The sequence below is a fragment of the Pan paniscus genome, chromosome 2, assembly GCF_029289425.2.
Source record: "Pan paniscus chromosome 2, NHGRI_mPanPan1-v2.0_pri, whole genome shotgun sequence".
Classification (NCBI taxonomy): Eukaryota; Metazoa; Chordata; class Mammalia; order Primates; family Hominidae; genus Pan; species Pan paniscus.
The window spans coordinates 154721181-154732452 of NC_085926.1; the positions used below are offsets into that span (position 1 = coordinate 154721181).

Sequence of the window (11272 nt, forward strand, 5' to 3'; positions counted from 1 at the left end):
TTACCTGCTGCCAACTTCTCTTTTTATCTTCCCCCAACTCTACTCCAATTATTAAGTGTACTGCTGCTTCTTCCTAGTAGGAAAATATTTTACAAACCTGCTCAGAACTCAAAGGAGGTCACTGGGAAATGGACTGCTTAATGCAAAAGACTAATGGTAGAAATGTAGACAGCAATGGAAGAGGAGCTTTTATGTTTTAAATTAAGTAACACAGGTTGGAAGGCGGGAGAGCTCAGTTGGTAAAGTGATTCTCAGCCTTTAAATAATGGTTTAAATGATGGTTTAAATAAACCATCAAGGCAGCAATCAACTGCCTAACTCTTCAACCATCTGTGTATAAAGTGAAGCTTAAAATCTATAGTAAATATGAGAACTATTATTACAGGATTGCCCTTTAAACCTGTAAAACAGCTAACATTTTCAAAGTCCTTTATAGTTTATAAGGCACTCACGCATCTATTATCTTCTTTGGGCCTTAACTATGTTAGCTCAGTGAGGCAATCCATGTTGTTATTTAGAGGTAAAAACAGAGGTTCAGAATTATAGAGATGTATTCAGAGTAGAGTCAAATCTAGGTTTGATTCTATAAATCTCATGTTCTTTTCACTTCACTACTTTATCCCCCAGGAAGCCTGACAGCTGACCTTCACCATTTTAGAAATTATGGAAATTGCACCAAAGCAGTTTAGAAGGTTATATTAATATCATTTTAAGACATCATTTCTTGGGTGCTGTGACAGATGAGGTCAGAATGTGAGGCACACGCATACATACTGGATAGAACATGGCTGGTTTTAGGTGGTTCAAATATGATAGTACCAGTTGCTTAGTTTTATTTTTATGAAATGCTTCTCTCTTGCACAAACACACATTGAGATTTTATTGATGAGAGAACTGATACCTGTGGGAAAGTGGGCTTCCTAATTTTAAACCCCAGTAGGAGACTTGTCTACCCAATCACAAGATCTGAAGAGGACTCCTTCTGCTCCTGTTCTCCTTAGGGCCTGGAAGAGCAAACCCGAACAAACATTCCCTTCAGACAGCTCAGTCCCCCAACACCCCAAAAAAAGAGAAGGGAAGGGGCTGGATTACTCATGCTGTTACTCTTTCCTAACTCAGATAAGTCACTCTCCCCTTGGGTAAAGTAAATAAGCCAACAAAGAGGAGCCAGGATTATTATGGTAAAAGAGCTCCCTACACACAGGAGAGACATCGGGAGTGGGAAGGCATGTTCCACCTTATTCTAAATTAGTGAAGGTTATATGACTTAATGTTAGGTGAAACACTTAGGGTCTGGTATAGAGTCAGTAGTTGATTAATGGAAGTCTTTCAGTTTGAAATCTAGAGGCTCATTTCCGGTTCCAGCTCCTCCATTAACTTTGTGGTGATTCAGGGCAAGAGACCACATCTGTCCTGTTCACTGCTGAATCCTCAGGCTAATACTAGTGCCTTGCATAGTACTTGCAATAATAATAATAGTATTTTATAAATAAATTAATTATCCTGTCTGAATTTGTTTCTTCATCTATAAAATGAGGAATTTGATCTTCATGACATCTAAATTTCTTCATGGCTGTAATGATATGATTTTATAATAGTTAGAGAAACTCAGAGAGTCTGATACACCTCTGCGATTTTTCTAGTTTTTTAAAAAAGACAAAAGGATTTATTGCCAACATTGACATTTAACTTTTGTATATTGAATTCCAATATTCAGAAAGGGCAATTCAAGTAGAAAAGCAACATATGTATACTTCTCCAATAATGTTAGAGTTAACTATTTTTTTTGCTATCCCCCGAATATGCTGGTCAATTTTAGTGATAGTGTTAGCATTTTCTTTCATTTCTTAAAACTTAAAAAAAAAAACCTTTCATTTTGGGGAGATAAAAAGCTAGTCTCTATGAGTAACGTGTCCATAGGTATGCTGCTCTATGGTCTTTTCACTTCAAAAGTTTAGGGTTTTTAGGGAAAATTTATATTCAATGTTGCCAAACTTTCAGGTAATTACTTTAGAAAATAATCCTTTTCTTGCCCATTGATCCAAAAAGCAAATCCATTTTCTAATTGTTACCATATCAGAGATTAGAAAAGGGATTCAAATGGTAATGTATCAGAGCACAAAGCTAGTAATTTGCCTAGTCTAGTCCAGATCACTTTTTTTTTTTTTTTTGACTCTTGACTTTATTATTCAATTTCTTTTTTTCATTTAAAGTAGTCTTCTGTGGTTGGGAAGCCTCGCCTCCCAAGACCAGAGTCAGTTGGAGCTGGTTGTTGTTGGAAGGGAGTGGGTTGGGGAACTGGGGTGGGGGCAGGGAGACCCCTGCTCTGCTGGCGGTCCTAGGTGGAGAAGAAGAACTGCGCTTCACAGAGTCCGGGGTGTGGTGGGAAGGGGATGAGGCAGGAGCAGCAAGCTGGGGAGATGGGACCCACCTGTCCCCAGCTTCATTTTCTTCTAATGTTTCCCCACTGGCGACATTCTCTGCAGTCTTGGAGGCCTTCTTTGTTTTCTTTTTCTGGGTTTTTCGACTTGTAGAACTCTGGAGGAGGGCCTTTAGCTCTGCATCCTGGACCTCCATCTCAGACTTGCAGAGGTCAGGCTCGAAGGGACCACTGGTTATCCGCATGGGGCCACTGGGCATGAGCAGAACTGTAAATTTAAACTGGGCAACAAATTCACCCTCCTTCTCATAGAGAACATTAAATGGTTGCAGCAGTTCATGTTTGGCGCACTCCACCACACCCATCTGAGCCTTCTTCTCATCTTCAAATGCTCTTAAAGTAAACGGCATGGCATCAAAACACGTTTCCACCTCACTGAAGAAGGCACGTGAAGTTTTCATTTTCAGTCCATACTGTTTAGAAGGGTCTTGTTTGTAAATAGTGGTTCTCTGTCCTGCATCCTTGGCCTTGCCCTCTCCTGAGCTGACAAGAACATCCACAGCATACACTTTATGTATGTCAAATTCAGCTTTTTCATGGTCCTTCTTCTGCTGGTCTGTGGGATTCTGGATAATGGTTTTTTCTCCATCAATGACATGCTGCTTCAACTGGTGTGACAGCATACCTTCTATTGGCATGCAGTTAAATGAGTGGGCAACTTTGTTCCAGGCTTGTGTCACTTGTGTGTTCTGATTTCCAGGTTTGACCAGGCGTAGGGCAGCTTCAGCACAAAGGTGAGCTGCCTTAATAACATCTGCCTTCCTCCCTGTTACTTGGGTCCCCTGAGCTACATCAACCACAAAAGTATGAGCTACATTAGCGATGAAGCCATCCACATGGACCCCAAGTTCAATTTTTACCAAGTCACCTTCCTTGAGAATATAATCCTGGTTGCTCTTCAAAGGGGAGAAGTGACATACACAGTTATTTACTGAAATGCTGGTGGGAAAAGCAATACCTTTCTTCATTTCCTTTTCTTTCTTGAAGATTTTCCCTGTTTCTTCCATAATCACGGCATCACCTTTCTCACACAGGCTCAGTACCGACACACCTGAGCTAGATGCTTCCACCAAGGACCAAAGTACCCCTGTTGGCGATGTCACCCTCCATCTTATACTTGGTCACGACCAGGTCCTCAGCGATAGTTTGCTCCTGCTGCTCATCCTTGCCCGACATCTTCCTACTACCACCACTGCAATCTCGTTTCCCCTGAGCCGCCGCTGCATCTGTCTCCCTTCCCAGTCACAGGCTGTGGTCAGAGTCCCCTCCATCCTCGAGGAGAGGGCGAGGGAAAGCGCGAGCAAGCAAGGGAGCGAGCGGGCAGGCAGGCGAGGACGAGAAGCTGCTCAGATCACTTTTTAAGATGCCTTTGTGTCTTATTATCTTTACAGTTGGGATCTATAAACATGGGCCCTATTATCCACCATGCAGCTAGAAAGTTAACATGCTTCAGAACAGGGCATGCACAAAAGAGTAGAAGTTAGAATTTTTTCATTAGGAAATACAAAATTTTTATTTATATTTGAACATATTTACCAACAAAGGCAAATATCATAAATCTAAAATGAACAGCCTCAAAAGGCGCAATGAAAAATACTGCATTAGCAATACTGAACTCAGCAACTCTGAAAGCAAAGGTTCTTCAAGACTCAGATCTCCTTTATGCCCTGCTGTTTCAGTTTGAAGTCTAAAAGACTATCTACTTTGTGTCTGACTTACTTTCCTGTCAGACAGGAACTGGAATTTGAACTTTGCTCTCTAAAAGCCAAAGGCCAACTAATTTAGAAGGAGACTCTCACAATCAATGATGGTTTATTCTAGTTTCATTAGTTCTGTCTAAAGTGATTAAAGGATTTGATTCCCAGATAAACATGATCCTTATTGCTATTTTTACAAACCACATTAATTTCTATACTTAGTTCTGATCACTTGTGGCATTCCTGAGACAAGTCTGGATTCATGTAGCATTCCAACCCTGAGTGCCTTTTCAAGTTTCCAACAGAATCCTGTGCTGGTAAGTGATGATACCTTTATTGTAGTAGCCCCAAGGTGTGGAAGTTGTTTCCTGTGACCTAGACTCAGCCCAACCCCTCCACTTGTTGAAACATCTGCAAATACTTTGTTCATTTCAGAGACATCTGACCACAGCTACGCTCCCATCTGGATTGCTTCCTTTTTCCTTATTGCTCATGCAAAGCATCAATAATCTGGAAAGGCATTCAGTAAGAGAAACAGGGAGGGCCTAGGGATTAGAATGGGAGGTTAGTTCTTATGGGTTTTCTCTCATGCTCATTCATTAATTGATTCATTCAACCATCATCACTTATTGGGTAGTATGAGCAATGCAAATATCAATAAGCAGCAGTATCTGTCCTCAAACAGGGAACAATATATTGCATGCTACATTTATTGTTTCAGGTGGGGAATTATATTAATTTAGAGTAATAAACTATATTTACCAAGTATCTTCTATGAGTAAAGTTCCACAAATGCTTTAATTCTCTTATTTTTGGTAGATACAGTATTTATGGAATATTTTACTTAACATCTTTAATCTGTCTCCCCACCTTGAAACCACATAAAAGTAAAAGCAACACTCTCAAAAGCCTTTTGTAAATAATCATTAATTTAAAAATCTCATAGGAATCTTTACTTAAGTGAAATGACAAACTGCATAGTGCAGAGTAATAAGATTCCTTCATATGTTTCATTTTCTTTAGGCCTTTATGTTAAGCTACAAAATGAACTGTTTAACTATTGCTAGGAATAAACTATATTTTAAAAGGTGTTAATCCAGTTGGATCATTTTTATGCCCTTATAAGACATTAACTGCAAGTTTGTTTTATCATTTATATTATGCACACATTTGTACATTTTTAAAAGTTACATTTAAAAAGTTACATTTATGATAATCACATCATACAAAGATCTAATTAACCTGGAGTTGTTGAGCAATAATTGTACCTTCAAAGTGTCAGGAGATTTAAGGTGTATGCAGGGTGTGGCCCATCCACCCAGAATTTCAAAACCACATGGTTCTTCAGGTCCTGTTGGGGCTCATCTATTTGCACGTCTCCCCTGCAGGAGTTTGGACTAATCAGGTCACTACACCCTGACACGGCAGTCTCCAGTCTCTACCACTCATAGTTTGCAACATGACGTAATGTCAACAGACCACAGAGAAGTTAGCAACAGGGAAGGGAAAACACTTTAATCTCAAGGTCATCCCCAGGGTTCAGCAGGACATATATCCTATATCGAATCATCTGATATCAAATCCTACAAATGAGCTCGGCCAAAAGGTTGAGCCACGCTGTCTGACTGTATCATGTTCTCCAGTTGCAATGCAAGACTGAGGCAATCTGTTGTGAGCTGACAATTCTTCCTGTTTGCTAAAATTGAAAAGACAGGTTGTTGTCTATCATTGCTTTGCTTTCTTTTTGCTGCAAAACATTTCACACAGCATCATTATGCCTTAGCTAGTCTTCATTTATCTAGATATTAGACATCTTGGAAGCTGATAGGGCTTGGTTCACTTCTTCAGCCTTGGCTTCTCCTCATCCCCCAATGTTCCCTGTCTTGCAACTCATAGCAGAGCAATGCTATTAAATACAACAAGAAAATACATGCCAAAGGGCAGGTAGGGGTTAGATGCCTGAGAACTCTGAAGAACAAAGAGAGCTACTGTGGCCCTATGGTGCTTTTATTCAAGATGCCCCTATCTCAGGAGGATGCAAAACACCTGTGTTGGCAGATGAAGCTAGGTCTGGAGTTTTATGCCTACCTACCTCCTCCACCAGGCACCACCATGCAGTCAGCAAACTGCACGAGTGCCTATGACTCTGGTAAAACTTGTACACATAGACTTAATATGATGGCAGAGAGAATTAAGAAACATGAGGCCAACTTTAGTGGGGAGAATGATGGAAAGCAAAGTATTGTATGCTTTTGTCTTATGATTTTCTAAACAGGAGACCTTGATGAAGGACTGGTATCTGCCTTCTGATTCCAGTTAAAACTGCCTACCACTGTTCTGCCTTCAACTCCCTTTCCAGAAAGCCCCTCTGTCATTACTTTTCCAAACCCTCTTAAGGACCCTCTACCAAGAGCTTAGAACAGGAAAGGGTTTACGCAAAGATGTGCACAGTGCATTACTATTCCTAAAGTAATGTGCATTAAATAGAGACCAAAAACATTTAAACATTAAGTAATCAGTTTTGTCTGTTATCTGTTCTATCTCCAATGCCTAGACCAATGTCCGATACACAGTGGAGCTCTTAATATATTGATTATATCGCTAGACTTTCATTCACTCGGGAATAGACAATTATACCAAGAAGGTCCCTTATCTTCAAGATTCCACGCATCAAGTTTAGAAAAGTCACCAAAAGTTTGTTTTCTCCTACGCACTTCATACACCAGAGGTCTCCGCACTCAGAAAATACCATCACCACAAATACTACTGTAATAGTATTTAAGTATATAATAGTATATTAATACTATTATTATAGTATTATACATATTACTAATCACTATTATATCATTATTAATTAAATATGCATATTATTAGTTAAGTATAGTAGTACTGATTAAACTTCCATTGCACATCACGAAATATTGGTCCAATGACAAAGATTCTATAAGCCAAATATTTTATATAAAGGTGTGCAGCCTCCTACACTGTATTTCAGTACTTGATGGACTACATACAAATGAAAAAAATTGGTGGCACTACTGTATTTAAAATCTATACTTTTGTAATTTTACATGTGGGTTGTCCTAACAGTGGTGTATTATTTTATAATAGTTGAACATATCATCCTCCTCCAAGGATCTCGAAGCACCTGCAGTAAGTAAGGAATAGCTCCCTTCATACCTCTGCCAAGGTAGGTATGTTGTAAGCATTATTTCTACCATACCAAGATCACACATGAGTCAGTGGCAGGGCTGGCACTACTCCCTCATGACACTTCAGTTCACAGGTCTAACCATTAGAGTACTGCCTATACATTAATTCATTCCTTTCTTCATTCATAATATTAATTTGATGCAGTTTGCTAGGCACTAAGGATCAACTCCTTATTTCCTACTGAACTCATATTATATGAACATTACGATTTGTAAAATAAATAAATAAAGTAAAATAAAATAATTCTGGTCTGGGCATGGTGGCTCATGCCTGTAATCCCAGCACTTTGGGAGTCCCAGGTGGGAGGATCGCTTGAGCCCAGGAGTTTGAGACCAGCCCAGGCAACATAGGGAGCCCTTATCTCTACAAAAAATAAAAAATTAGCGCGGCGTGGTGGTGCACCTCTGGTCCCACCTACTGGAAAGGCTGAGGTGGGAGGATCGCTTGAGCCTGGGAGATAGAGGCCGCCATGTGCCCTGACCACCCCACAGCACTCCAGCCTGATCAACCAAACAGACTTGTCTCAAGAGAAAAAAAAAAACTGATAAAAATTTTAAATTCACAACAGAGATTTTTCTGTACCTGGTGATTAATCCTAATTGTTTTATAGTAACTAACATACCTATCAGTGAGCCAAATGTATACTAAGGAAATGACTGAAATACAGAATTTTAAAGATATATGCTCTTACGGCCGGGCGCAGTGGCTCACGCCTGTAATCCCAGCACTTTGGGAGGCGGAGGCGGGCGGATCACGAGGTCAGGAGATCGAGACCATCTTGGCCATCGAGAAACCCCGTCTCTAGTAAAAATACAAAAAAAAAAAAAAAAGCCAGGCGTGGCGGCGTGCGCCTGTAGTTCCAGCTGCTGGGGAGACTGAGGCAGGAGAATGGCATGAACCCTGGAGGCGGAGCTTGCAGTGAGCCGAGATCGCACCACTGCACTCCAGCCTGGGTGACAGAGCAAGACTCTGTCTCAAAAAAAAAAAAAAAAAAAAAAAGATATACGCTGTTACGTTATAGATGTTATTCATGTGTCTGTCTCTAACATGAGGCTTTTTGATGCTTGCCCACACAGCTAATACTTGCGTTTTCTGTGTCTAATTAGAAGTTTCCATATTCAGAGAAGGACTGTGTGGTAGATAGAGCTCCCTCTCCCCTCTCCCCTCTCCCCTCCCCCCTCCCCCCTCTCCCCTCTCCCCTCTTTCCACGGTCTCCCTCTGATGCCGAGCCGAAGCTGGACGGTACTGCTGCCATCTCAGCTCACTGCAACCTCCCTGCCCGATTCTCCTGCCTCAGCCTGCCGAGTGCCTGCGATTGCAGGCGTGCGCCGCCACGCCTGACTGGTTTTCGTATTTTTTTGGTGGAGACGGGGTTTCGATGTGTCGGCTGGGCTGGTCTCCAGCTCCTAACCGCGAGTGATCCGCCAGCCTCGGCCTCCCGAGGTGCCGGGATTGCTGACGGAGTCTCGTTAACTCAGTGCTCAATGGCGCCCAGGCTGGAGTGCAGTGGCGTGATCTCGGCTCGCTACAACCACCTCCCAGCCGCCTGCCTTGGCCTCCCTAAGTGCCGAGATTGCAGCCTCTGCCTGGCAGCCACCCCGTCTGGGAAGTGAGGAGCGTCTCCGCCTGACTGCCCATCGTCTGGGATGTGAGGAGCCCCTCTGCCTGGCTGCCCAGTCTGGAAAGTGAGGAGCGTCTCTGCCCGGCCGCCATCCCATCTAGGAAGTGAGGAGCGCCTCTTCCCGGCCGCCATCACATCTGGGAAGTGAGGAGCGTCTCTGCCCGGCCACCCATCGTCTGAGATGTGGGGAGCACCTCTGCCCTGCCGCCCCGTCCGGGATGTGAGGAGTGTCTCTGCCCGGCTGCCCTGTCTGAGAAGTGAGGAGACCCTCTGCCTGGCAACCGCCCCGTCTGAGAAGTGAGGAGCCCCTCCGCCCGGCAGCCACCCCGTCTGAGAAGTGAGGAGCGTCCTCCCTCCTCGTCTGGGAGGGAGGTGGGGGGGTCAGCCCCCCACCCGGCCAGCCGCCCCGTCCGGGAGGTGAGGGGCACCTCTGCCCGGCCGCCCCTACCGGGAAGTGAGGAGCCCCTCTGCCCGGCCAGCCGCCTCGTCCGGGAGGGAGGTGGGGGGGTCAGCCCCCCGCCTGGCCAGCCGCCCCATCCGGGAGGCGAGGGGTGCCTCTGCCCGGCCGCCCCTACTGGGAAGTGAGGAGCCCCTCTGCCCGGCCAGCCGCCCCGTCCGGGAGGGAGGTGGGGGGGTCAGCCCCCCTCCCGGCCAGCCGCCCCATCCGGGAGGGAGGTGGGGGGGGTCAGCCCCCCGCCCGGCCAGCCGCCCCGTCCGGGAGGGAGGTGGGGGGATCAGCCCCCCGCCTGGCCAGCCGCCCCGTCCGGGAGGGAGGTGGGGGGATCAGCCCCCTGCCCGGCCAGCCGCCCTGTCCAGGAGGTGGGGGGGGCGCCTCTGCCCGGCCGCCCCTACTGGGAAGTGAGGAGCCCCTCTGCCCGGCCAGCCGCTCTGTCTGGGAGGGAGGTGGGGGGGTCAGCCCCCGGCCCGGCCAGCCGCCCCGTCCGGGAGGGAGGTGGGGGGGTTAGCCCCCCGCCTGGCCAGCCGCCCCATCCGGGAGGTGAGGGGCGCCTCTGCCCGGCCGCCCCTTCTGGGAAGTGAGGAGCCCCTCTGCCCGGCCAGCCGCTCTGTCTGGGAGGGAGGTGGAGGGGGGTCAGCCCCCGGCCCGGCCAGCCGCCCCGTCCGGGAGGGAGGTGGGGGGGTTAGCCCCCTGCCTGGCCAGCCGCCCCATCCGGGAGGTGAGGGGCGCCTCTGCCCGGCCGCCCCTTCTGGGAAGTGAGGAGCCCCTCTGCCCGGCCAGCCGCCCCGTCCGGGAGGGAGGTGGGGGAGTCAGCCCCCCGCCCGGCCAGCCGCCCCGTCCGGGAGGGAGGTGGGGGGGTCAGCCCCCCGCCCGGCCAGCCGCCCCGTCCGGGAGGGAGGTGGGGGGGTCAGCCCCCCGCCCGGCCAGCCGCCCCGTCCGGGAGGGAGGTGGGGGGTCAGCCCCCCCGCCCGGCCAGCCGCCCCGTCCGGGAGGGAGGTGGGGGGGTCAGCCCCCCGCCCGGCCAGCCGCCCCGTCCGGGAGGGAGGTGGGGGGATCAGCCCCCCGCCCGGCCAGCCGCCCTGTCCAGGAGGTGAGGGGCGCCTCTGCCCGGCCGCCCCTACCGGGAAGTGAGGAGCCCCTCTGCCCGGCCAGTCGCCCCCTCCGGGAGGGAGGTGGGGGGTCAGCCCCCCCGCCCGGCCAGCCGCCCCGTCCGGGAGGGAGGTGGGGGGGTCAGCCCCCCGCCCGGCCAGCCGCCCCGTCCGGGAGGGAGGTGGGGGGATCAGCCCCCCCGCCCGGCCAGCCGCCCTGTCCGGGAGGTGAGGGGCGCCTCTGCCCGGCCGCCCCTACTGGGAAGTGAGGAGCTCCTCTGCCCGGCCACCACCCCATCTGGGAGGTGTACTCAACAGCTCATTGAGAACGGGCCATGAAGACAATGGCGGTTTTGTGGAATAGAAAGGGGGGAAAGGTGGGGAAAAGATTGAGAAATCGGATGGTTGCTGTGTCTGTGTAGAAAGAGGTAGACATGGGAGACTTTTCATTTTGTTCTGTACTAAGAAAAATTCTTCTGCCTTGGGATCCTGTTGATCTGTGACCTTACCCCCAACCCTGTGCTCTCTGAAACATGTGCTGTATCCACTCAGGGTTGAATGGATTAAGGGCGGTGCAAGATGTGCTTTGTTAAACAGATGCTTGAAGGCAGCATGTTCGTTAAGAGTCATCACCACTCCTTAATCTCAAGTACCCAGGGACACAAACACTGCGGAAGGCCGCAGGGTCCTCTGCCTAGGAAAACCAGAGAACTTTGTTCACTTGTTTATCTGCTGACCTTCCCTCCACTATTGTCC

General features: G+C 47.6%; 1 protein-coding gene across 1 annotated transcript; it reads right to left on the reverse strand.

Annotated features, from left to right (window-relative positions):
* Positions 1-1816: 1816 nt before the first annotated feature.
* Positions 1817-3816, reverse strand: LOC100993460 (proliferation-associated protein 2G4-like). The gene is given in 2 exon segments (XM_034957648.4): positions 1817-3525; positions 3527-3816. Coding segments are annotated over 2 exon segments (1464 nt in total). The 5' UTR covers positions 3617-3816; the 3' UTR covers positions 1817-2151.
* Positions 3817-11272: the final 7456 nt, after the last annotated feature.